The 25,263-nt window shown below is 39.5% G+C and overlaps 1 protein-coding gene across 1 annotated transcript in view; it reads left to right on the forward strand.

Annotated features, from left to right (window-relative positions):
* The window catches only part of LOC126191192 (esterase E4-like), a 207,433-nt gene that overhangs the window by 146,734 nt on the left and 35,436 nt on the right, over window positions 1–25,263 (forward strand). Inside the window, exon 10 of the mRNA XM_049931989.1 lies at window positions 10,974–11,106. Coding sequence (XP_049787946.1) covers window positions 10,974–11,106 — 133 coding nt within the window. The remainder of the gene's footprint in view (window positions 1–10,973; window positions 11,107–25,263) is intronic.

Here is a 25,263-nt window from a genome sequence, read left to right on the forward strand (position 1 = left end):
GAATACTGCTCAGCAGTGTGGGATCCGTATCAGATAGGGTTGATAGAAGATATAGAGAAGATCCAACGGAGAGCAGCGCGCTTCGTTACAGGATCATTTAGTAATCGCAAAAGCATTACAGAGATGATAGATAAACTCCAGTGGAAGACTCTGCAGGAGAGACGCTCAGTAGCTCGGTACGGGCTTTTGTTAAAGTTTCGAGAACATACCTTCACCGAGGAGTCAAGCAGTATATTGCTCCCTCCTACGTATATCTCGCGAAGAGACCATGAGGATAAAATCAGAGAGACTAGAGCCCACACAGAGGCATACCGACAATCCTTCTTTCCACGAACGATACGAGACTGGAATAGAAGGGAAAACCGATAGAGGTACTCAAGGTACCCTCTGCCACACACCGTCAGGTGGCTTGTGGAGTACGGATGTAGATGTAGATGTAGATGCAGTCACATTCAACATTTAGCTACATGAAACAGTCTTTAATTGTATATATATGTGATGTCTGTTCTTTCAGACAAGCTTGGACATTTCTGAAAGAAGAGACACTCTTTTGATCCCAGAGTCACTATGAATTGAAACGTGCAGGAATTAAAATCATTACCTGCCAGTGGGCATTGATTTATATTAATGGGACAAGCTGAAAATTTGTGCCGAACCTGGGTCTCCACTACACCACCAGGACAAAGTGGTCATGCTCAACTACAAGGACTACCCTAGCATGCCTCCCATCAGACCCAGATTCTCAACTTACACTGCACACTACTGATACAGTGCCCCAACTCATTAGTATCATTACTTGTGGCATATCTCCAATTCCTGTAAGAGGTTGAGCTTGATGTGCATGTGCACTGAAGAGATCAGTGGCCAGCATCACCTTAATTATACACTAATTGATCAAAAGTATCTGGACACCTAGCTGAAAATGACTTACTAGTTTGTGGCACCTTCCATCGGTTAAGCTGGAATTCAATATGGTATTGGCCCATGCTTAGCCTTGATCACAGCTTCCACTCTCACAGGCATACCTTCAGTCAGGTGCTAGAAGGTTTCTTGGGGAATGGCAGCCCATTCACCATGGAGTGCTGCACCGAGGAGAGGTAACGATGTTGGTCAGTGAGCCCTGGTACAAAGTTGGTGCTCCAAAACATCCCAAAGGTGTTCTATAGGATTCAGGTCAGGACTCTGTGCAGCCTAATCCATTACAGGGATGTTATTGTCGTAATGTTATTGTGTGTAACCACTCTGCCACAGACCGTGCATTATGAACAGGTGATCGATCGTGTTGAAAGATGCAATCATCATCCCTGAATTGCTCTTCAACAGTGGGAAGCAAGAAGGTGCTTAAAACATCAATGTAGGCCTGTGATGTGATAGTGCAACACCAAACAACAAGGGGTGCAAGCTCCCTCCATGAAAAACACGATCACACCATAACACCATCACCTCTGAATTATACTGTTAGCAATACACACACTAGCAGATGATGTTCACTGGCCATTCACCATACCCACACCCTGCCATCGGATCACCACATTGTGTACTGTGATTTGTCACTCCACACAATGTTTTTCTGCTGTTCAATCATCCAATGTTTAAGCTCCTTACACCAAGGGATGCATCATTTGGCATTTACTGTCGTGATATGTGGCTTATGAGCAGCCACCGTGAAATCCAAGTTTTCTCACCTCCCGCGTAACTTTCATAGTACTTGCTGTGGATGCTGATACAGCTTGTAATCCCAGTGTGATGGTCTGGATAGATGTCTGCCTATAACACATTACGATCCTCTTCAACTGTTAGCGGTCTCTGTCAGTCTACAGATGAGTTCGGCCTGTACAATTTTGTGCTGTACCTGTCCCTTCATGCTTCCTTTTCACTATCACATTGGAAACAGTCTGGTGTAATGTTCTTGAAGTATTATGTAACAAATATGATAGCAACTACCTGAAGCAACTACCAGTCTGGCCTGGCAACAGAAGACAGCAAAACAAAAGCTGAAATTTTAAATTTAGCATTTGAGAAATCTTTCACACAGGAGGATCATACAAACATATCACCATTTGAGTCTTGTACAGATTCCCGTATGGAGGACATAGTGATAGACATCCCTGGGGTTGTGAAGCAGCTGAATGGGTTGAAAATAAATAAATAGCCAGGTCCTGATGGGATTCCAATTCAGTTTTACAGAGAGTACTCTACTTCATTGGCACCTTACTTAGCTTGTATTTATCGTGAATCTCTTGCCCAACGTAAAGTCCTGAGTGACTGGAAAAAAGTGCAGGTGACACCTGTACATAAGAAGGGTAGAAGGACAGATCCTCAAAATTACAGACCAATATCCTTAACATTGGTTTGTTGCAGGATTCTCGAACATATTCTCATTTCGAATATAATGAATTTCCTTGAGACAGAGAAGTTGCTGTCCATGCATCAGCATGGCTTTAGAAAGCATCGCTCCTGTGAAATGCAACTCGCCCTTTTTTCACATGGTATCTTGCGAACCACGGATGAAGGGTATCAGATGGATGCCATATTCCTCAACTTCCGGAAAGCGTTTGACTCGGTGCCCCACTGCAGACTCCTAACTTAGGTACGAGCATACAGGATTGGATCCCAAGTATGTGAGTGGCTTGAAGACTTCTTAAGTAATAGAACCCAGTACGTTGTCCTCGATGGTGAGTGTTCATTGGAGGTGAGGGTATCATCTGGGGTGCCCCAGGGAAGTGTGGTAGGTCCGCTGTTGTTTTCTATCTACATAAATGATCTTTTGGATAGGGTGGATAACAATGTGCAGCTGTTTGCTAATGATGCTGTGGTGTACGGGAAGGTGTCGTTGTTGAGTGACTGTAGGAGGATACAAGATGACTTGGACAGGATTTGTGATTGGTGTAAAGAATGGCAGCTAACTCTAAATATAGATAAATGTAAATTAATGCAGATGAATAGGAAAAAGAACCCCGTAATGTTTGAATACTCCATTAGTAGTGTAGCACTTGACACAGTCACGTTGATTAAATATTTGGGCGTAACATTGCAGAGCGATATGAAGTGGGACAAGCATGTAATGGCAGTTGTGGGGAAGGCGGATAGTCGTCTTCGGTTCATTGGTAGAATTTTGGGAAGATGTGGTTCATCTGTAAAGGAGACCACTTAAAGACTAATACGACCTATTCTTGAGTACTGCTCGAGCGTTTGGGATCCCTATCAGGTCAGATTGAGGGAGGACATAGAAGCAATTCAGAGGCGGGCTGCTAGATTTGTTACTGGTAGGTTTGATCATCATGCGAATGTTACAGAAATGCTTCAGAAACTCGGGTGGGAGTCTCGGGGAGGAAAGGAGGCGTTCTTTTCATGAATCACTACTGAGGAAATTTAGAGAACCAGCATTTGAGGCAGACTACAGTACAATTTTACTGCCGCCAACTTACATTTCGCGGAAAGGCCACAAAGATAAGATAAGAGAGATTAGGGCTCGTACAGAGGCATATAGGCAGTCATTTTTCCCATTTCTGTTTGGGAGTGGAACAGGGAGAGAAGATGCTAGTTGTGGTACGAGGTACCCTCCGTCATGCACCGTATGGTGGATTGCAGAGTATGTATGTAGATCTAGATGTAGTTTGTGTGGCTGTGGAAATCACTGTGGCCAGATGGCATAGTGGTCAGCACATCTGCATAGTAAGCAGTAGACCTTGTTTGAAATTCTGGTCTGGAGTGTCCGAGCGGTTCTAGGCGCTACAGTCTGGAACAGAGCAACCGCTACAGTCGCAGGTTCGAATCCTGCCTCAGGATGGATGTGTGTGATGTCCTTAGGTTAGTTAGGTTTAAGTAGTTCTAAGTTCTAGGGGACTGATGACCTCAGAAGTTAAGTCCCATAGTGCTCAGAGCCATTCGAAATCCTGGTCTGGCACAGATTTTCAACTTGCCCCATTGATATAAATCAACATCCACTGGCAGGTAATGTCTTTAATTCCTTTGTGACTTGGTCTATTAGATTAGTTTGTTTGTGGGATGTACTACAGGCTGTGACAGCCAGTGTACATCGTCAAAAATACCCTTCTACTTGTTGAGTGGTGCGAAGAGTTTGATGCAAATTTGTGACATAGTGCACCAAACTTGTGCAGAGAAACCAGGCATAGTGCAGCATATTATTTTCAAGCCAGTTGCAGTGTTATCTAGGAGGCTGAGTATTTGTGCTGGTCATGGATTCTCCATTCCTTTGGTGTGTCAGATCAAGAGAGTTAGTGTCTAACAAAACCTGCCCCTAAGACAGGTCCTCTGATGTCAGTTGCATAAATCACAATAGAAGAATCATTTGGAACAAGTCCAAAGGTCAGTACCATATTTTATGGTCTATAAAACTCTACGGACTATAAGACGCACCTTGATTGTTAAGCAATTTTTTAAAAAAAACATAACATTTTTACCACTTTTATTATTAGATTGTGAAGACAGACTAAAAAAGAAAATGTTAGTTTATAAAACTGAACTGACCTTCAAAAGCCCTGAAAATCGTCATCCAAACTTTCTTCTTCTTCTTCCTGTTCATCATCATTCACGTTCTCTTCATATGTAAGATGATATTCACCACCATCAAGAGCATTATTTATGATGCACTTCTTGAAAGATTTGACAATAATGTTTTCTCTCCCTCTAGACTATGACTGTTTTATCCACCAACACACTTGTTTGATTGTAGTTCATATTAAAGTTCCCTTCAGCATGAATTCATGTTGGGTTTTATCCATCATCCATTTGTTCCATTCATCTCTCATATAGATTTTAAATAGTTTATTTATCAAGTCATCAAGAGGTTTCAGTTGTGAAGTAAGTCCTCCTGGAATAACAGCAAGTTGTGTATTTCCCTGTCTCAGTTTCTCTTTCAAAGACTTTTTCAAATGACTACTAAACTGGTCTAGCACAAGAAGAGAACTCTTCTTCAGTAAAGCACCTTTCCTTCTTTCCCACACTCTGTTCATCCATAATTTCATATCAGCCTCATCCATCCAGCCTTTGTGATATACGTTAACAATAAGACCTGGTGGTACTTCAGAAGGTACTGGCATTGTTTTGCACTTGAAAATGATCTTTGGATTAATTTTAGTAACAGCAGTACAACATGGAAGGACAACAATGTCGTGCATTTTTTCATGTCCACTTGTTTTTATAGCTAATCAAACAATGGAAATTCTGGGATGGAATGTATGATTTTATGAAAAGGAAAGTTGCTACCCACCATACAGTGGAGATGCTGAGTTGCAGATAGACACGACAAAAAGACTGTTACAAGTAAGCTTTCGGCCAGCAAGGCCTTCATCAAAAATAGACAACAGACACACACACACACACACACACACACACACACACACACACATACACACACTTATGCAAAGACAACTCATGCACACATGACTGCAGTCTCTGGCAAGTGAAGTTTTTATAATTAGAATTTTAGCACCTTTCATGGCAACAGTCCTGTTTCACAGCACATCAAATGTCAGAGGAGTTTCGACCATGCTCACTATTTGACTTAGTTCCACATGGTTTTCTTTTGATGCTGAATAATATAGTGATGGAAAGGTAATATTTTCTCTTTGGCCTCTTGTGGCATTTTCTGAGATATTTTGGTTTTGGCTTACATGCTAAGTCCATGACACTGTAAACCTGTAGTACTAACCAACTCAACCCTTAAAGGCTGTTCCACTGTAGCACTAGCTTACAAGCATGTATTTGAATCATTTTTGTATTAATTCCAATACCATTTTGATGGTGTCTTTGAATCTATTTCAATACATCATCTTCTAGCCATTTTATGTTCAGTCCTGTATTTGCAAATTTAGTCTTCCTCATTTTTTTTCAGTTTTTCTTTACTGGCCCTCCAATCACAAATCTTTTATTCTGTTGGTTGAGGGCACAATGTCACTCAGCCGCTCTGTTTCCATGTTCTTCTGCATATGCTGCTACTTTCAATTTACAGTCTGCACCACATGAATACCTTTTATTTTTTTGCATTATGAAAGTAGCTACTAACAAAAGTATTGTACTATTACTGATCACACAAATCACTTTCAGTTCAAGTTCGCTGGCACAGTAGACTGCAATGATACTTCATAGGCAGACGGTGTTCTGGGTTTGTATGGCAGGGTGGGAGCGGGGTTAGCAAGCTTGTGAATCCCCACAACTCATGTTCATTGCATCTGTGCACTGCTACTGCCAGTTGAATCCAGTGTTACTAGATAGAGGTAGGTGTCCCGTAGTATTGAATATATGGCCATTTTTAAGACTGTTGGGAATTTCAAATCAAATAGTGAACATTTTTATATTAATTTTGAGTATAAGGCGCACCTGAATTTTGGAGCCAGTTTTTCGAAAAAAAAAGTGCATTTTGTAGTCTGTAAAATATGGTATATTCCACTCTATTATATGGTTCTCACAGAGAATGGTGCTCACTTTTGAACCAGTGTTGATGATAAAGAATTGGGTGGTTGAGTAACTCTGAATCAAGAGTTTGCCATCATCACATGGAACCAGGGTAAAATTAGTTTGGTCAATGTGTCATGATTGTAGGCAGCTTTGATGACTGCTGCAATCTTGGGCACCTACTGCAGAATAAATTTCAAGTTTAGGTGATTGCAGAAGGGTGAGCAATTGTGTGCTTCATTGCTGAAGTGTGCGTGGAACCAATAGTGGCGATGCTGCACTTGTCTTGCATAGGTGCAGAATGTTGTTGATGGCCAACGGCATGTTTCTTTTGACTGGCTGGAGGTCACAGCTATCTCAGTAGTTGGTGGTGGTGTCATCCTTGGTACCATATATGAACACTCATTTTGGCTCAGCTGTCTGTGAACTTGTGCCATGACATGATCCTTGGCTGTGCTGCTGGTTATTGTTGTCTGGAAAATCCATATATTATCAGTGCTGTAACATAACTGAAAGCCTATCAGCCAGAATGAAATTGCATTCTATCAGTTTGTTCTAATGCAATATGGTGGCTACCTGTAACTGTGTTGGTAGCTTAACATGCCACAGCTGCCATACACACTGTCTGGCTTACACATTGTCTGGAAAAACTGACATGTGAGGGTGTCTCTAAGAGAGCTTCTTGGCATCTAATGATTCATTTTAAATGACATAGTAATTGCTCCATTGTATTGGCTAGCCAGTGGAGCAGTTCTGCTTTTGCTGCATAAAATCTGCCATCAACTAGGGATATATGTATGATATCATTGATGATGTAAGTGTGCTCCCCTACACAGCTCAAGAGAGTGTCAGACTTGGAGCTGTCATGGAAAATTCCAGTGTACTTCAGGTTGAACTCAGTGTTCATGAGTCATGGTGACAGCAGGGTGAAACAGTGGCACTTTGGGTTGAGGTTTCCAGTTGAGCAATTGGTATATTGAAGTTAGTCACAGACGCGGTGCCATGTGGGGTCACAGGATGACTGCAGATGAGCTCCCTGGGTCCAGTAGTGGTGCAGAAGAAAATTGGAGATTCTTCTTGTGTGGCCTAGCTGGCTGTGCTCTGCATTACGCTGCAAGCAGGTGCAGCTGGAATGTCCCTGACATGACTGGTCTGAGAAAATTGAACAGTGTGCCACTGTGTCTGTCCAAAACAGTTTGCGGTACAGTGTCTTGGTTGTATGCACTCATTACCAAAATTGCCTAGGAGGCCAGCAGGTGTCACACCTCGCTCAGGTACACAAGAGTCCTTGTTGTTATCCGCAGCACAACACAAAAAGCATTGCTTTTGTTTTTCACACTTTTAAACTCTAAATGAAACACCAAGGAAGTCCCTGTCTTTTACCTATAGTCCACTAGGAACATATATATCTCATTGGCTCCATTGTCAGAACATGAGTGATGAGGCCAAGTGCACTGAGCAACGATATTGGCTGCTGATGTTCACTGCAGGGTCACCAGTGAAGTGGACTTGGATGGGAATACTCATAGTTGAATAACTAAGTCAGCTAGTGTAAATAATATGCACTGCATTGCTGTGGCCATGATACAGAGAACATCCCGTGCGGGGAGGGGGAGGAATAGTATGGTGGGGCTGCTGGACAGTGAAGTGCTGCAGGTTAAATGGATGGCAGGGGAGAGTTGGGGAGGGGAGGGGGTGGAGGAGTGGAAAAGGAGAGAAGTAAAAAGACTGGGTGTGGTGGTGGAATAATGGCTGTGTAGTGCTGTAATGGGAACAGGGAAGGAGCTGGATGGGTAAGGACAGTGACTAACGAAGTCTTTTTATTTCTCTCCTTTTCCACTCCTACCCCCCCCCCCCAATCCCAATCCCAAACTCTCCCCTGCCCTCTGTCTAGGCTGCAGCACTTCACTCCCCATCACCCCCACCACGCTCCTTACCACCACTCAGTCGCCACTCCTATCATGCACTGGTGCTGATGCTCACAGTGTGGTTTCAGTTGCCTGAGACTGCAGTCATGTGTGAGTTGTGTTTGTGTCAGTGTGAGTTTGTCTGGAGTGTGTGTGTGTGTGTGTGTGTGTGTGTGTGTGTGTGTGTGTGTGTGGACGCGTGTGTGTGTATTGTTGATGAAGGCCTTAAATGACCGAAAGCTTTAATTGTGAGTCTTTTTGTTGTGCATATCTGTGACTCAACATCTCCGCTATTGGTGAGTAACAAGTTTTATTCTCATAATATTGTTAACTATTGATCAATTTGAACTGGATCAACCAAAAATAGTCTTGTTGCAGCACACTTGCCATTGGACATACAGTCTCCTTCTCCCTTGCTATGGTTTCTGATTTTGGAGCCGTCACAATTATTAACTGCATTAATCTTAAACTAAGTAGCCATGTATAAGAGAAAGAGAGAGAGATTGAGAGTGAACTAATTATCTCTGAACAAGGACAGTGTTTGAAAACCTAGCAACAGCTTTAGTCTTGTTTATATGCCAATTGATGCTCAGGGCCTCAGTTATACAGTGAATTGTTATCCTTACTCCTTTCATAATTTGACTAATGTAAACTATTTATGCTTACTAAATTGATATGTATCATAAAACAATAGTTATGTATGAGCCATAGGGAGAGATGGTTGTTTTTAGTGAACTTTGCAGCTGATCATCCAGCTAAACAGGAACCTTCTAGTGCCTAATAAATTAGTTTTTATTTTTTATTTATTTATTTTTTTATGTCATAGTAACCATTAGTTTCTTCCTTTATATAACATGGTTACTTGTTAAAGACCCTCATACTAGAATACAGACCCTCGCTTTGACTCTAGACAAGGATGTAAGGATTGCATGACTTTTATTGTTATATTTGATTATTGTGGCTGTATAAATCAAACTTCAGCTGAAACTGATTTTTATTACTAGTAATAAATATCAATAAGAAGTAAATGTACAGAAAAAATAGACTCTGACATATATTTAGTTATCTACTCTCTATAGTATTCTAAATGTACATTTTCTTACAGTTGACTCGTTGTCTCAACAATGAAATATGTAAGACAACAAGCAGAGTGAAAAACATGCCAGCAATCCAGTCTTCAAGTCAAGACAATCAGAGATAGGTCCAAACACAAAATATACCTATCAAACTTACGTAATTAGTTTATCTATTGACTCCATTTTATGTTGTTATCAGGTAGTCTGTATGGAGTTTTTTATAGAATACCTTTAATGTCTATTTTTGATACTGTTTTCAAGGGAATAAAATTTATTTAAGGACAAGAAAATTCCATGTAGACTTCAGTCTAGACTGTAGGCTTCAAAGCTTGAGAGGATATGTGATGTTTTTCAGTGAAATCAATGTAGAGTGAAATGTACAAAGAACTTGGCGGTGTGAGTGCACTTATCAGTATGATATTGTAGATATTGTACTCACTCTGGCCTGGGTGCATGCACTGATTTGTTTGGGGTGGGTATCATGAAGCCATTGTATCCTCTCATACAAGCTGGCCCACAACTGGTGTAATTGGTTCTTGATATCCTGGATACAGTCACTGGGATGGAGTTGACATCCAGGCTGGCCCCAACATTTTCCATTCGGGACAGATCTGATGAACTTGCTGGCCACAGGAGTCATTCATACCATATGGTTTCCCACACCATGGCTCTGGGAGCAGCACCAACATCCCATTAAGAATGGGACTATCTCCCAGGTAGCCACCATACACACTGATGATGGCCATTTTGGGCTATGCAGAACTATGATTCACCACTGAACACAATATGACACCATTCATCAGCAGTCTATGCTTATCAGTCATGTCATCAATCCAAAAGCAGGCATTTGTTTTGTGGCGTTAATGGTAGCCTATGTGTGGGATGATAATTCCCTAGTCCAACTGCTGCTAGCCTTCAAGCAGTAGTGTGGGATGGCACAGTTTGTTGATGGGAGTCCATTACTTTTTCTCAGTTGGTTGCTGGAGGTGTGAAAAGGCTATGATGAGTCTGATGCACAATAAGGTGATCCTCCCTTGCAGTAGTTTGACTTGGCTGACCAGAACCTTCATGATAAGTACTTGTACCCTCATGTATGGACCATGTAGTCCATCTCATATGAGTGTGCGACATCTCTGTGTCCTTCATAGTGATCACTCAAGGTATGTCACTGTTTATGAACATTATATACCCTACAAGTCTTGATAACAACACTAAACATGAACATGGATGGTCATTCCATCTGTCACAGACAATTGCAACTGTAATCATTTACATACCTGCTAATGATGTGTACAAGTGCAGAGTCACAATGACATGTTTCTGGGTGTTTCACTTTTTTGTCAGACAGTGAATGTTTATTTATTTACCAGACAGATCATTTTCAAGTAAGCTCATATTATTTATTTGGTAACTTTTCTGTCAATGTAAACTGTAATTACTATGTCAGTATGATTTATTGCATTGCAGTGTTGTAAGATTCCATTTTTTTCTTTTTTTAGAACTGATAAAGTATTTAGACTGTTTATAACTTGCATATAGCTAAGAATTTTATTGTTCTTTTGTATTGTTTCAGGTGTTATGCATCAAGATGACACCATGTATCTATTTCATGTGTCTGTTCTATTCCCATTTTTCAATGAAGGTGCTCCAGAGATACCAATTCTTGAAAGACATACAAAGATGTGGGCAAATTTTGTCATATATGGGTAAGGAGAAGTTACATTTAGATTATACTCCTCATTGTCAATCATCTCTCTCTCTCTTCTTGCTCTGTTGCAATACACACAATGCTAGATCATCTTGTTACCATGTCACATAAACGTTATTTGAGAAGTATAAGGTTGAAAAAAGTTTGTATGCCATACTATGCACATCATTTATAACCAAAGATGATACTTTTATGCAATTTATTATTTTAATGTGGATAACATCTGCTTATCATAATGTGCTGTTCATGTCAGTGTACATATGCACTTTACTGGCTCTTGTTAATCATTTTTGTACATCCATATGGTATAATGCAGGAAAACTCTATTTGTGATAATTGATATTTACTGATGATACTATGGATACCATACGAATTTTATATTTAAATTGCCTGAAAGCATAAGAATATACCTGGGTACTTTATTAAACTCAAATATACGCATGCTAATACTATTATACTGCATACAAATACCAACTAATAATTTTAGTTTCTTCATCTCAGCAAGGCAGTAAATCATCACATAGTATGTCCCATTAGTACACAGTCACATGATTTCTATCATGTAAATGTACTCCATAATTAAACACAGGAACATAATATGTTCTCAAATTTCTATTTTGTTGTACGTCACATTGAATCTCTTGTAAGCTGAACACACCATTTATAGACTGAGTTACTTTCTGAAGAATTTATCTATGCTGTAGAAGCAACGGCAGAGGTCAACAAAATATAAATTTGTACTGCTTTTAAAATTTGATAAGGTATCTATTGATTTAATTCTTTTGGATCAACCTATTGTAAATCCTTTTACTATAACATAAGGTCTTCTCTCACAGATATTGTTTTTACTTATTGGACATAGAAATTCTTTACAGGCCTCGTCTCAATCTGTCCTTGTTGACTACAGTAGAAACATTTTGTACACAATGTGGTTGTTTACTATATACTTTGTATAGCACTGTTCTTAAAAGCTTATTTAAATCTCTATTTGTTTACCTACCTTCTTTTAATGCTATGTAGCTTTCAAGAAGTACCACAAATTTTACCTCCTTTTTCAATGTCCCAATTATTTAGCAATGTAGATAAGACTTATAGTACTACACTATCTTCCCTTTTATGTATTATGATCCATTAGTCAATCATCACCCAATATCACAAGTACATGCAGGTATCACAGCACCAGTTGTAAGATTATTGATCTTAATTAACTTGAGCATTGTCTTCATTTATTGTCCAATAACTGAAACAACAGGAGCCTCAATAATTTCAACTAATCTAGTTGATAACATTAAAGTTAAATTTCAGTTAAAGTATATTTATTGTCAGAGAACACTTTCACTGTGATTATCTTGTAGATAAATAGTTCCATTATTATTTTTATATGATAGATCAGCAATATACTACGACTTGAAAGTGTATAACTTAAATACAATATATGAAGGGAAATTTCTCAAAATATGGGCCACAGACTTCATGGAACTTTACTCAATAATACACAATTTGGAGTTACTGTGTGAACATTAATTAAAGACAGCTCAAACAAGAGTGACTGTGGTGTTGTCCAAGGTTCCTGTCTAAAGAGTCACAAAGGAAAGTTGTTACAAAATGTTAAAGTACAGAGACATTACATTTCCAGTAACATCATAAAGAATAGGAAATGTAGGTAATTGTTGTACATGTCTGACAACACAGTTATTTTATTTAATTATTGATTATGTATTCTTAACATAGTATTTCTATTACATTCCCTTCCATTGACCAATCTTTTGTTCTTGCACATTTGCTTCTGTTAGCTATTAAAGCTTGCCAGAAATTTCTAGAAACTCAAATTTTATAACATACTTAATAACTGCAGTCAGTTCTCCTCAAATGCTACTTTTATTATTCCTTATCATATAGATATGAAAAATTTCATCTTCTGCAAGTGAATTTATTGTGTGTACCAAACATGTTTCAACTAGTCACACTAGGCTCTTCAGAGGTCTATAATACAAAGAAAATTATTTAATTATACATGTTTTGATGTGAGATCTGTAGTAGTAATAGGCAGCTCATTTCAATCTGGTTGTTTCTAAGTATTTGAAAGTATATGACTGAGTTTTTTTACTTACATCCGTTTTTTGTCATTTTCATACACCCATCTAATAATGGGAAGTACATACTGGAACATCAACAATATCATGAAAAGGAATGACTGCTGCTCACCATAATGATGACAAGTTGAGCTGCAGACAGACACAATGAAAGGACTGTTACATATATGCTTTTGCCCAAAGTCTTCTTTATGAAAGAAAAACACACACACATTCACAGAAGCAAGCACACCTCACATACACATGTTCACTATCTCTGGCCAGAATGCAACTGAAATGCATTGAACAGGAGCAGCAATCTGGAACAGAGTGTGGAAGGAGGAGAGGTAGCAGGGTATGGGTAGTGTAAGAGGAATCAGCACTGCCTGGCAGAGCATGCAAGGACTAGAGGTGGCAGCCTTGTCCTGCCACCTCTAGACCCTGCATGCTTCACCAGGCAGCATTGATTCTTCTTCCCCCCACCTGTACCCTGCTGTCCCTCCTCCTTCACCACTCCACTCCAGACTGTTGCTCCCATTCAACGCATTTCAGTTGCATTCTGGTTGGAGCAGCTGGAGACCATCCTATCATGATCAGGTGATACATGTTTAGTGCACATAAATACCTACAACCTATATGACAAAGTATAATTAAATTTAATATTTGGAATATTTCATTAACTACCATACTTTTCTAATAAAAGTATACTACACTGATGGTAGTGCTCGATGTGGTCACACTTTGTCATCCAAAAATATTGTCATAGTTGAATGCACTCCTGCAAAGATGCACAAGGGAAAGGAGCACAGCATCACATAATGTTGACCAGTGACTGTTACAATGTCTAAAAATTTGGAGGTCAGTATAACCATGCAACATTATGCCTTCCTACACCACAACACCTGGAAATTTGGAGTTCAGCTCCCTATGTCATAACTCCTGTACCACCAAAATGGTCATGATTGACAGTGTTTGTGGGCGCATTATGCATTCCCGTCTCTTGCAATATTTGGGTACATAATGTACTGAGGAACACTGTGCTGACAGTTGTGAAAATTACTAAACTATCAGTTTAATAAGTCACAATTGCAAAATACTAACAGGAATTCTTTACAGATGAATGGAAAAACTGGTAAAAGCCAGCCTTGGGGAAGATCAGTTTGGATTCCATAGAAATGTAGGAACATGTGAAGCAATACTGACCCTACGATTTATCTTCAAAGGTCGGTTAAAGAAAGGCAAATCTATGTTTATAGCATCTGTAGAGTTAGAGGAAGCTTTTGACAATGCTGACTGGAATATTCTCTTTCAACATCTGGAGGTGGCAGGGATAAAATACAAAGAGTAAAAGGCTATTTACAGTTTGTACAGAAATCAGATGGCAGTTATAAAGAGTTTTGGGTCATGAAAAGAAAGCACTGGTTGAGAATGGCATGAGATAGGGTTGTAGCCTATCCGTGATGTTATTCAATCTATATATTGAGCAAGCAGTAATGGAAACAAAAGAAAAAGTTTGAGTAGAAATTAAAATCCAGGGAGAAGAAATAAAAACTGTGAGGTTTGCCAGTGACATTGTACTTCTGTCAGAAACAGCAAAGGACTTGGAAGAGTAGTTGAACGGAATGGACAGTGTCTTGAATGGAAGATATAAGATGGACATCAACAAAAGCAAAATGAGGATAATGGAGTGTAGTCAAATTAAATCAGCTGATGTTGAGGGAATTAGATTAGGAACTGAGACACTTAAGGTAACAGAAGAGTTTTGCTATTTGGGCAGCAAAATAACTGATGATAGTCGACGTAGAGAGGATATGAAATGTAGACTGATGATGCCAAGGAAAGCGTTTCTGAAGAAGAGAAATTTGTTAACATCGAGCATAGATATAAGTGTCAGGAACTCTTTTCTGAAAGTATTTGTTTGGAGTTCAGCCAAGTATGGAAGTGAAACATTAACAACAAACAGTTCAGACAAGAAGAGAATAGAAGGTTTTAAAATGTGTTGCTACAGAAGATTGCTGAAGATTAGCTGGGTAGATCACATAACTAATGAGAAGGTACTGAATAGAATTGGGGAGAAGAGGAATTTGTGGCACAACATGATTAGAAGAAGGGATCAGTTGGTAGGACACATTCTGAGGCATCAAGGGATCATCAGTTTAGTATTGGAGGGAAGTGTGGAGGATAAAACTCATAGAGGGAGTCCAAGAGATCAATACACTAAGCAGATTCAGAAGGATGTAAGTTGCAGCAGTTACTTGGAGATGAAGAGGCTTGCATGGGATAGAGTAGAAAGGAGAGTTGCATCAAACCAGTCTTTGGACTGAAGACCTCAACAACAACAGTCTAGATAAAAGAAAATCCGCAGATGGTGCTTCGTGTAAACCAGCAAGAGGCACACCAAGACTGCTTCCGGAAGTGTAAACGGCATTGGGAGCAGTGTGTCAATTGTGGAAGGAAGGATTTTGAAGGAGGCCATGCACAATATGTAGAAGATAAGTGTAGGAAAATTTTGTGGACAATGTTCTGGAATTTTTTGACTGGACCTTGTAAGACTTGCAACGAAATAAAGCATAAGAAATAGGCAAAACAAAGAAATAGCATTTATATTACAATTAGTGTCAGAGCTAGTGAAGTTATTCCACCTTTCTCCATTTCAAAATATGGATCTCTTTAAGACTTTGATTAAAATAAAGCCTAGGAATAGGTAAGGTTCTGTCAGAGTATCTGACTATTCATGGTGGTTTGTGGAACCTACGAGTCTAGAGAGACAGTAAAATATCATGCACACTGTCCTGAACACTGACATAGAAGTCCAATAATTATTTCACTATCAGATTAAGGGCACATACATCCAAGTTGCTGACAAAAATAATATTCAAAAGAATGCAAAAGAAAATTAATGATAAATTTGGCTTTTGGAATGGTAGGGGCACCAGGGAGGCAGCCAGTTTGATGTTGCAGTTGATAATGGAAGAAAAACATAAGAAAAATCAAGAGATGTGTATAATATTTGTTGACCTGAAAATTGTGAATACATATTTTAAAATGGTGCAAAATGTGAAAATTCTCAGAGAAATAGGAGTAAGCTACAGGAACAAGAAGAATGGAAGATCAAGAATAAAGTGCTTATCCTCAGTGAAAGTGAGGAAGAATTATAGGACATGTTGACTGAGTTGAACAGTCTAATGAGTACAGATTGTGGACTGAGAGTAAACAAATATAAGATGAAAGTAATGAGGAGTAGCAGAAGTGAGATTAGTGATAAACTTACCATAAAAATTGGGAATCACAAAGTAGATGAAGTTAAGGAATTCTGCTACCTTGGAAGCAAAGTAACATATGATGGCTGAAGCAAACAGGACATAAAACGTTGGTTAGTACAGGCAAAGAGGGAATTTCTGGCTACGAGGAGTGTTTTGGTGTCAAACATCAATCTTAAACTGGGGAAGAAATTTCTGAGAATGTATGTTTGGAGCACAGAATTGTATGAAAGTGAATCATGGACTGTGAGAAAACTGGAAAAGAAGAGAATCAAAGCATTTGATATGTGATTCTACAGTAGGATGTTGAATATCAGGTGGACTGAAAAGATAAGAAACATACAGAAAACTCTTGATACAAAGAAGGGACAGGATAATAGGACATGTTAAAACATCATGGAATAACTTCCACGGTACTAGAAGGAGCCTTAGAGGATAAAAACTGAAGAGAAGACAGAGATTGGAATACATCAACAAATAATTGAGGACTTAGTATGTAAGTACTATTCTGAGCTGAAGAGTTTGGTACAAGGGAGGAATTTTCGGTGGGCTGCATCAAACCATTCAGATGACTGATGACTTCACAGCCCTCCCCCATGAGCACAGAAGTGGATCTTGTCTGCTAGGCCAAGCTGTTAAAGATATGAGTGCTAGCATCTCCTTGCCGCAGCACCACACCCCATTCTGGCAGTCAATTAGAGCTCATGGCAGTCCTCTAAATTATGCTACACAATAACATGGGACTCAGTGGTGTATTCACTTTACTATCATTGGTCCTTTGTTTCCACTTTCACTATGTGCTCCAGTATTCTCTCTCCAGATTACAGTGGTGTCCCTTTTCCTCATTGTTGTCTTTTCTGTTCCCACTTGGTGATCTGCTGTTGGTAGCTCCAGACTAGTTGATTGAGTCTTATCAGGTTTTTCTCCAGTCATTCCCACCAGTTGGTTGGATCTTGGAGGAAGGTAAAAAGTTAGCAGAGTACCATGGAAGCAAAGCTTGTGAAATCTTGGATTAGCTACAACCTCAGTAGCATTTCTGACAGATTCAACAACAGCAACAACAATGGCAGCAGCAAAATTGGTTGCAGTTATTTATAATTCCTTGGGCCACTCAGTTGCTGAGTATGCAATACAACATGGAGTGCTTGACTTCAACAACTGCTTCACAGCCTGTCTCTCATGGTTTCTGCCCACCAAAACCAATTTTACTGTACTGTGCAGGTGGGAACTCCCCCTGCAACACACTCTACATTCCATTGCCATAACCTCCCCTGGTCTCAACTTTCACTAGTCCCTGCACACTATCAGCCTCTGTACCCTTCCCTGCTTCCACTACAGCCTCACACAAGCCTTCTATTCTGCCAGTGCACCTGCATAGTTCTTTCCCCTTCTCTGATTCTCTTCTCTCCCTTTTAAATCCCATCCCACACACACACCCCACCCTCGTGCCATAGCACATCCTCACAATGCTGCACCTAGCAGTGGCCCACCAACTTGTTCCCTCCAAATTCCTACACAATTTCACAGGTAGCACTACAGCATATTCCTCCATCCTACTCTGGTATCCCTCCACCTCCATGCTCTCTCATACCACCACTGCCCAACCCCCAGCCAAGATCACCACTCATCTCAGCTAAGGCTTACTGCCCAGAGATGACAGTGGCTCTCTCTCTCTCTCTCTCTCTCTCTCTCTCTCTCTCTCTCTCTCTCTGTGTGTGTGTGTGCAATCACATTTACATGTCTACTGCTTAATACCTCATTTATGTGTTGGGTAGCAATCCATCCTTATTCATGTTGTTATTCCATCCCTGATTTTCTGTTGTCCAAAACGTTATTATATGTGACAAAATTGGCCATTCATCTTATTAAATAGGCCACTAATTATTACCTGCATACTTCGTATCATTTGCATAATCTAAAGAGCTTTATTTTAAATATGAGGTCCATTCAAAAAATTCTGGACCTTTGTCCACAGAATTTTTCTACACTTTCTTTTACTATCTGTGCATGGTCTCGTCCACAATTGATACACAGCTCCCAATGTTGTTCCCACTTCCAGAAGCAGTCTTGATGTGCCCCTTGCTGGATCATGTGAAGCACCATCTGCGAATTTCCTTTTATCTAGCCTATTGTGACAAACCTTCATCCTCTCAACAGGACTTTTAACTTTGGAAATAAAAAAAAAAGGTCACAGGAGCCAGGTTTGCAGAGTACAGAGGATGAGGCAGCACAGTTTTTTGTGCAATAATGATATCCCAACAGGGATGAATGTGCGGGTGCATTATTGTGATGCAAGAGCCGTGAATTGTTTCACCACATTCCAGGCCATTTCCTTCTCACATTTTTTCACAGGCATCACAACAAATCCCAATAGTATCATTGATTAACAGTTTGTCCCTGTGGCATGAATTCATCATGAATTAATCCTTCAAAGTCTAAGAAAACTATCAGCATGACTTTGAATTTGACTTGATCTGATTAGCTTCTTTTCGTCTCGCAGAACCTTTCCCAATGCATTGTGAAGATAGAACCTTTGTCTCGACATCATAACCATAGACACATGTCTCATCACCAGTTACGATTCTCTTAAGGAACATCTTGTTCTCATTTGTGCAATTCAAAAGCTCTTCACAGATTGGGAGGCAAAGGTCTTTCTGATCTTGACTCATGAGCCTTGGGATGAACTTGGTGGCAACACGATGCATATCAAGATGCTGTGACAGGATTTCATGACATGATCCAACTGAAATGTTACATCCTTCTGCAATCTCTTGGGCTATCAGTCTTTGATTGGCATGACCAGTTTCGTTGATGTTCCTGACACGAGTGTTGTAGACATCTACCGTAGTCACAATGATTGCCCCACACTACAGCAAGTGTGAGCCATGTACTACCTCCAAACAGAGCCTGTACATCACATGTAAAGTTCAGACGGAGGCCTCAAAACACATTCGGGCCTCCAATTAATTGTTGCTTATTGAACTGCCCAGCCAGATCAATGTCTATGGCCTTCAAAGCACGATACACAGGAACGCTGTGCCACAAGCGACGTTGCCAAGCACGTCGCCGAGGCATTGCTGAGGCACGTTAATACAAGTAAACAAGAAGGACATAAAAGGGCATCCTGAATGAGGATCATCCTTAACTGTGTTAAGAATGTAACTGACATTCAAACCAATGTGATGCATGAGTTGGACAACATCCCCAAGAAGAGTTTTTCTGACAGTTTCACATGGATGTATGAATGTTCTCTCTGTTGGACTCAAGTGAATGAAGACTATGTCAAACACCTGACATACTAAAACTACTCTCTTAATGTTTCTCTATTTTTTATTAATCCAGTCACGAAACTTTTTGGACTGATGGGGCAACTATCACAATGCTTGATGTCAGCTGTTATATGTTTATTAATTACTTTTACTGATATTTAAAAAATACTCCATAACTATAAATGTGTTGAGCACCAGCATCAGTATTCCACCACTATTTTTATTTTTATTGTAGGTTGAAATCAGTCTTGTGTGTCAAAACTAGATATGTTTATTTCCTGTTAAACAATTGGGCTTGTCTGTTTGATGGGTGAGTCCACAGTCATGTGGCATAATGAACTGCTGCTACTGCTGCATCAAGTTGTAACTACCTCTGCATTACTAGTAGATCAGTGCAACATCTCTGTGGTTGCCAGTGAGCAGGGTATGTTGCTATACGTAAGGGCACCCATTGGAATAAATGGGATGTTTGTAGGTAGCAGTGCTGATGGCTGCAACTGCTGCTGTCAGTCACACACTAAATGCAAGCCAATGATTAGTCTATCTACACAAAAGAATAAGGCTCTCTTTTGACTGCTGTCTTGTGTCTTGCTTCATCTGGTTATATCACAAATTGGTCTACACACTCATACTGAGCTGACGTTGTGTCCTTTGTTGTAGCTCTTAGCAACTTAAAAGTCAAGTGAATGATTCATCTGAGATCATTCTTGCTTTTCTTCAAGTTGTACTTAAAGGCTGAGTTGCTCTAATGCCACAAATAGATGGTGATAATATTGCTCATGCAGTCCTTATGAAAATCTTTTCTCTACCTCCTTCTTCTTTCACTAGCTTCTTTTTTCAGCTTAAACCAAGTTTCAATGAAATGAGAGAGCAGATATGCAGCCACAAAATATGTAGCAGTTTTTCTTCCATGCTATGTTTGTGTCTAAGTTTCACATCCCTTGCTATGATCACATTCCTATTGCAAAACTATACTAAACATTAAACAGTCTCTTTAAATATAATTTCTTTCTTCTTTTGTAGTGTGATAAGGAATGAGTCAATTTTAGTCTAGTTTTTTTGTCAGTATTTTAGTCTTGGCTAGAATTTAGTCTCCACCAGCGCTGGAGACTGCAAACAAATATATACAGACAACCCGATTCGTTGAGGCCACTTGTCCAATCCTTGTGATTTCCAATATTTTCACCTCTGTGTATCAGTGCACATGGTCTCAAAAGACAGAACCGCCAGAAAGATATAGAAACAGTTGTAAAGCCAGCAGGCAGACAAAAAATGACTGCTTGCCCATTCCAAAGATTAACAATCATAATACATTTTGAGTTTCCCATCAAACCCTAAAAAGTTTGTTAAATAAGAAAACAAACTTCTTGTAATTGGAAACTTTAAAGATATTCCTGCAAATGTGTATGCTTAGAAGGATACAAGTTAGTATCACATTACAGTAAAAACAATTACCCTAGGCTTAATATAATGGAAGGTTGAGTGGCAACACGTAAACAATTTGGAATAAAATTCCAAGCCATAGACCTGAATAGTTACTGCATGGAATAGTTCCTTGCCAGCTATATTTTAATAAAAGTGTTTAAAACATTCAAGATATTGGGTTTGACAGTATAGAGACCCCAGTGGAAAATGTTATAAACTTCATTACAGAGGGTATGAACAACACTTAATGAAAATAGCTGGGAAGCCATTTTCTATGGAGACTTCAATATTTATTTTGTTGTAGGTAATAGTGATTTATGGATAGTGTCACAAATGTCCAGCTTTGGCTAGGTTCCCACAGTGACATTCCAAACAAGTACAACTGTCATCATCAGGTTCTGTTCCATTATTATTCTAAGTTTCCTCATAAACTTTAGTTCTCCTACTCTATTTTCTGACATACTGTCTTCAAATGACTCTTTCTTCATGTTTACATGTCCCTCACTACAAAGCACTCTGTCCCCTTCCCACCAGATAACTTATTTAACAGGATAATTAACCACTGTATAACGAGAACACTGTACTTTGTTTTTTCTTGATATCGGCTGCTGTTGTCGACTGCTATCCCTTTACATGCCATCTGCTTAGCTACCAATGTTGGTCATAATACCACATAAATCTTTGATGTTTACATGAGGCCTGCTCCTTGCATAGGCTGCCATTCCCTGGGATGTAATGCAAGTTGGTTCCCCACCCCGAGCGGCTGCTGTCAGCTTCATTGATTGTGACATCTGTAGCAGTTACTGGTCCTGTTTCCTGTCTTTCCCAGTTAGTTTGTCCCTCACACTTTGTCAGTCCAATGTATTGTCATATTTTACAATTATACCACAGTTTAATATGTGTCTTGAGTCCTTAATTGTGCCAGTATGGGACAATGCTTCAAACGGGGGCACCATATTCAATGACTTGGTGCCCACTATTACCATTTCTCACGTAATTTTGTTTCACTTGTGCTACCTAAGATGTTCATAGTATGTCTATTAAAACTGCCACTGTTCATGTTTGATCTAAAGCTTGCATTATTCATCTCTCACATGTATATGAGACCATTACCTTGTATCCTCACCAAGTGGCACGATTTGTGATGTTCCACTTACCTGTTGTTTTTTGTTGCTCTTGGTTTTAAATAAACTGAAAATCTCATATCTCATCATACTGAAATGATATCCTGAAAACTATGTCATGTTGGGTAGATCCAAATGATGTAGACTGAACATTAAATAAGTTTTAAAGATAGTTCATCCCAATATATTTGCAGAATACCATAGTTGGTGGTCACTTCTGGTTTCACAATCTACAGTCTATACAGATAAATAGAAGTGAATCTCCTCATTTTTAAGCACATAAGGGAGGAGAATCACCCAGTTGTTAAGCAACATCATGTTGTTGTGGTCTTCAGTCCTGAGACTGGTTTGATGCAGCTCTCCATGCTACTCTATCCTGTGCAAGCTTCTTGATCTCCAACATCGCACACACACACACACACACACTGAGGTGACAAAAGTCATGGAACAGTAATATGCACATATACAGATTGCAGTAGTATCATGTACATGAGGTACAACAGGACACTGCATCGACAGAGCTGTCATTTGTACTCAGGTGATTCTTGTGAAGAGGTTTCTGATGTGATTATGGCCACACGACAGGAATTAACAGACTTTGAATGCGGAATGGTGGTTGGAGCTAGATGCATCGGACATTGCATTTCAGAAATTGTTAGAGAATTCAATTTTCTGAAACCCACAGTGTCAAAAGTGTGCTGAGAATAAAACTCTCACCACAAACAGTGCTGTGACTGACGACATTCACTTAATGACCAAGAGCAGTGGCATTTACATGGAGTTATCACTGCAAACAGACAAGCAACAGTGCATGAAATAACCATAGAAATCAATGAGGAGCATACGATGAATGTATCTATTAGGACAGTGTGGCAAAATATGGTGTTAATGGGCTATGGCAGCAGGCAAACAACATAAGTGTATTTGTTAACAGCATGACATCAACTGCAGCACATCTCCTGGGGTCTTGACCGTATCAGTTGGATCCTAGATGAATAGAAAGCATTGGCCTGGCCATATGGCTCCCAGTTTCAGTTGGTAAGAGCCTGATGGTAAGGTTCAAGTGTGGCACAAACCACATGAAGTGATGGATCCAATTTGTCCTCAAGGTACTATGCAAGATTGTGGTGGCTCCATAATGGTGTTATCTGTATTTATTTGGAATGTAGTGGGTCCTCTAGCCAAACTGAACCAATCATTGACCCGAAATGGTTATGTCTGGCCACTTGGAGACCATTTGCAGGAATTCAATGACTTCATGTTCCCAAGCCATGTCATCATGACACTGGACCACAATTATTCGCAGTTAATGTGAAGAACATTATGAACTATTCAAGCAAATGATCTGGGCACCTAGGTCACCTGACATGAATTCCATTGAACATTTATGGGCCATAATTGACAAGTCAATTAATGGTATGTTGATCATTCATTCACACTGGGATGACACCTGATTGCTGGCTATTTACAGACTCTAACGTATCTGATATAGAGATTCATGTATATGAGCATTGAGTTCAGTATATGATTTAGGAGCAGGTTGGCTATTTAAAGACAAGTGTAAAAACGTGATGTGAATTCAGAAACTAAAAAGTGCTTTGAAGTTATGCCAAGTTACATTCTACTATTTTTGCAATTGTTTTGATTATGCAAAATGTTTCAAGTTAATAATCCACTAATGTATATGAAACATTATTTCTAAAAACAAAGATGATGTAACTTACTAAACAAAAGTGCTGGCATGTTGATAGACACACAAACATACACACAAAATTCAAGCTTTCGCAACCAACGGTTGCTTCATCAGGAAAGAGAGAAGGAGAGGGAAAGACGAAAGGATGTGGGTTTTAAGGGAGAGGGTAAGGAGTCATTCCAATCTCGGGAAAGACTTACCTTAGGGGGAAAAAAGAACAGGTATACACTCACACACACACACACACACACATATCCATCCGCACATACACAGACACCACGCTGTGCCTTTGTGTGTATGTTTGTGTGTCTATCAACATGCCAGCACTTTCGTTTGGTAAGTTACATCATCTTTGTTTTTAGATACATTTTTCCCATGTGGAATGTTTCCCTCTATTATATTCATATCATGAAACATTATTTCTATACATATGATTTCAAAAAAATTATTAGGCATTCTTGGGAGCCAGAAACATAAGAGATGGGATGGATTTTGGATTCCAGCTTGCTATGTATCAACCTCTAATTATAGAGCCATTTCCCTCATACCTCCTTCTCAAATTTTCTGAGAAGTTAGCTTACACTAAAATAATGAGTTACACTTCTGACAGGAACCATCTATAAAATCTCAATTTGCCTAAAGTAAAATGACTTACAGGTAATGAAGTAAATATCAATAGACATGCTGTATGATGCAACATCACAGATCGACAATAAACAACTGCCAGCATGTGGATAAGTTAAAGAAAATGCTAAACGCTGCTCACTTTGCACATAGAAATATCTCTCAGTACGTTCACCTGCAGAGTCATCGGTCTTCTAACTGGTTTAATGCAGCCTGTCATGAATTCCTCTGCTGTGTCATGTTCTTCTTCCTCTCAGAGTATCAATCACAACATACATAATCTCTTCTTCTACAGTTTTTAGCCTCTACAGCTCCCTCTAGTACCAAGGAATTATTCCCTAATGCGCTAACATATGCACTGTCATTCTGTCTCTTCTTCTTATCAGTGTTTTCCATATGTCCCATTCCACACTGATTCTCTGGAGAACCTCCTCATTCATTACCTTCTCAGTCCACATAATTTTCAACATTCTTCTGTAGCACCACATCCTAAATGTTTAGATTCTCTTCTGCTCCAGTTATCCCACAGTCCATGTCTCACTATATTAAAATGCTGTGCTCCAAACATACATTGTCGGAAATTTCTTCCTCAAATTAACTCCTATGTTTAATACTAGTAGACTTCCCTTGTCCAGGAATGCCCTTTTCGCCACTGCTAGTTTACTTTTTTATGACCTCCTTGCTCTGA

Source organism: Schistocerca cancellata, chromosome 1, assembly GCF_023864275.1.
Source record: "Schistocerca cancellata isolate TAMUIC-IGC-003103 chromosome 1, iqSchCanc2.1, whole genome shotgun sequence".
Taxonomy (NCBI): domain Eukaryota; kingdom Metazoa; phylum Arthropoda; class Insecta; order Orthoptera; family Acrididae; genus Schistocerca; species Schistocerca cancellata.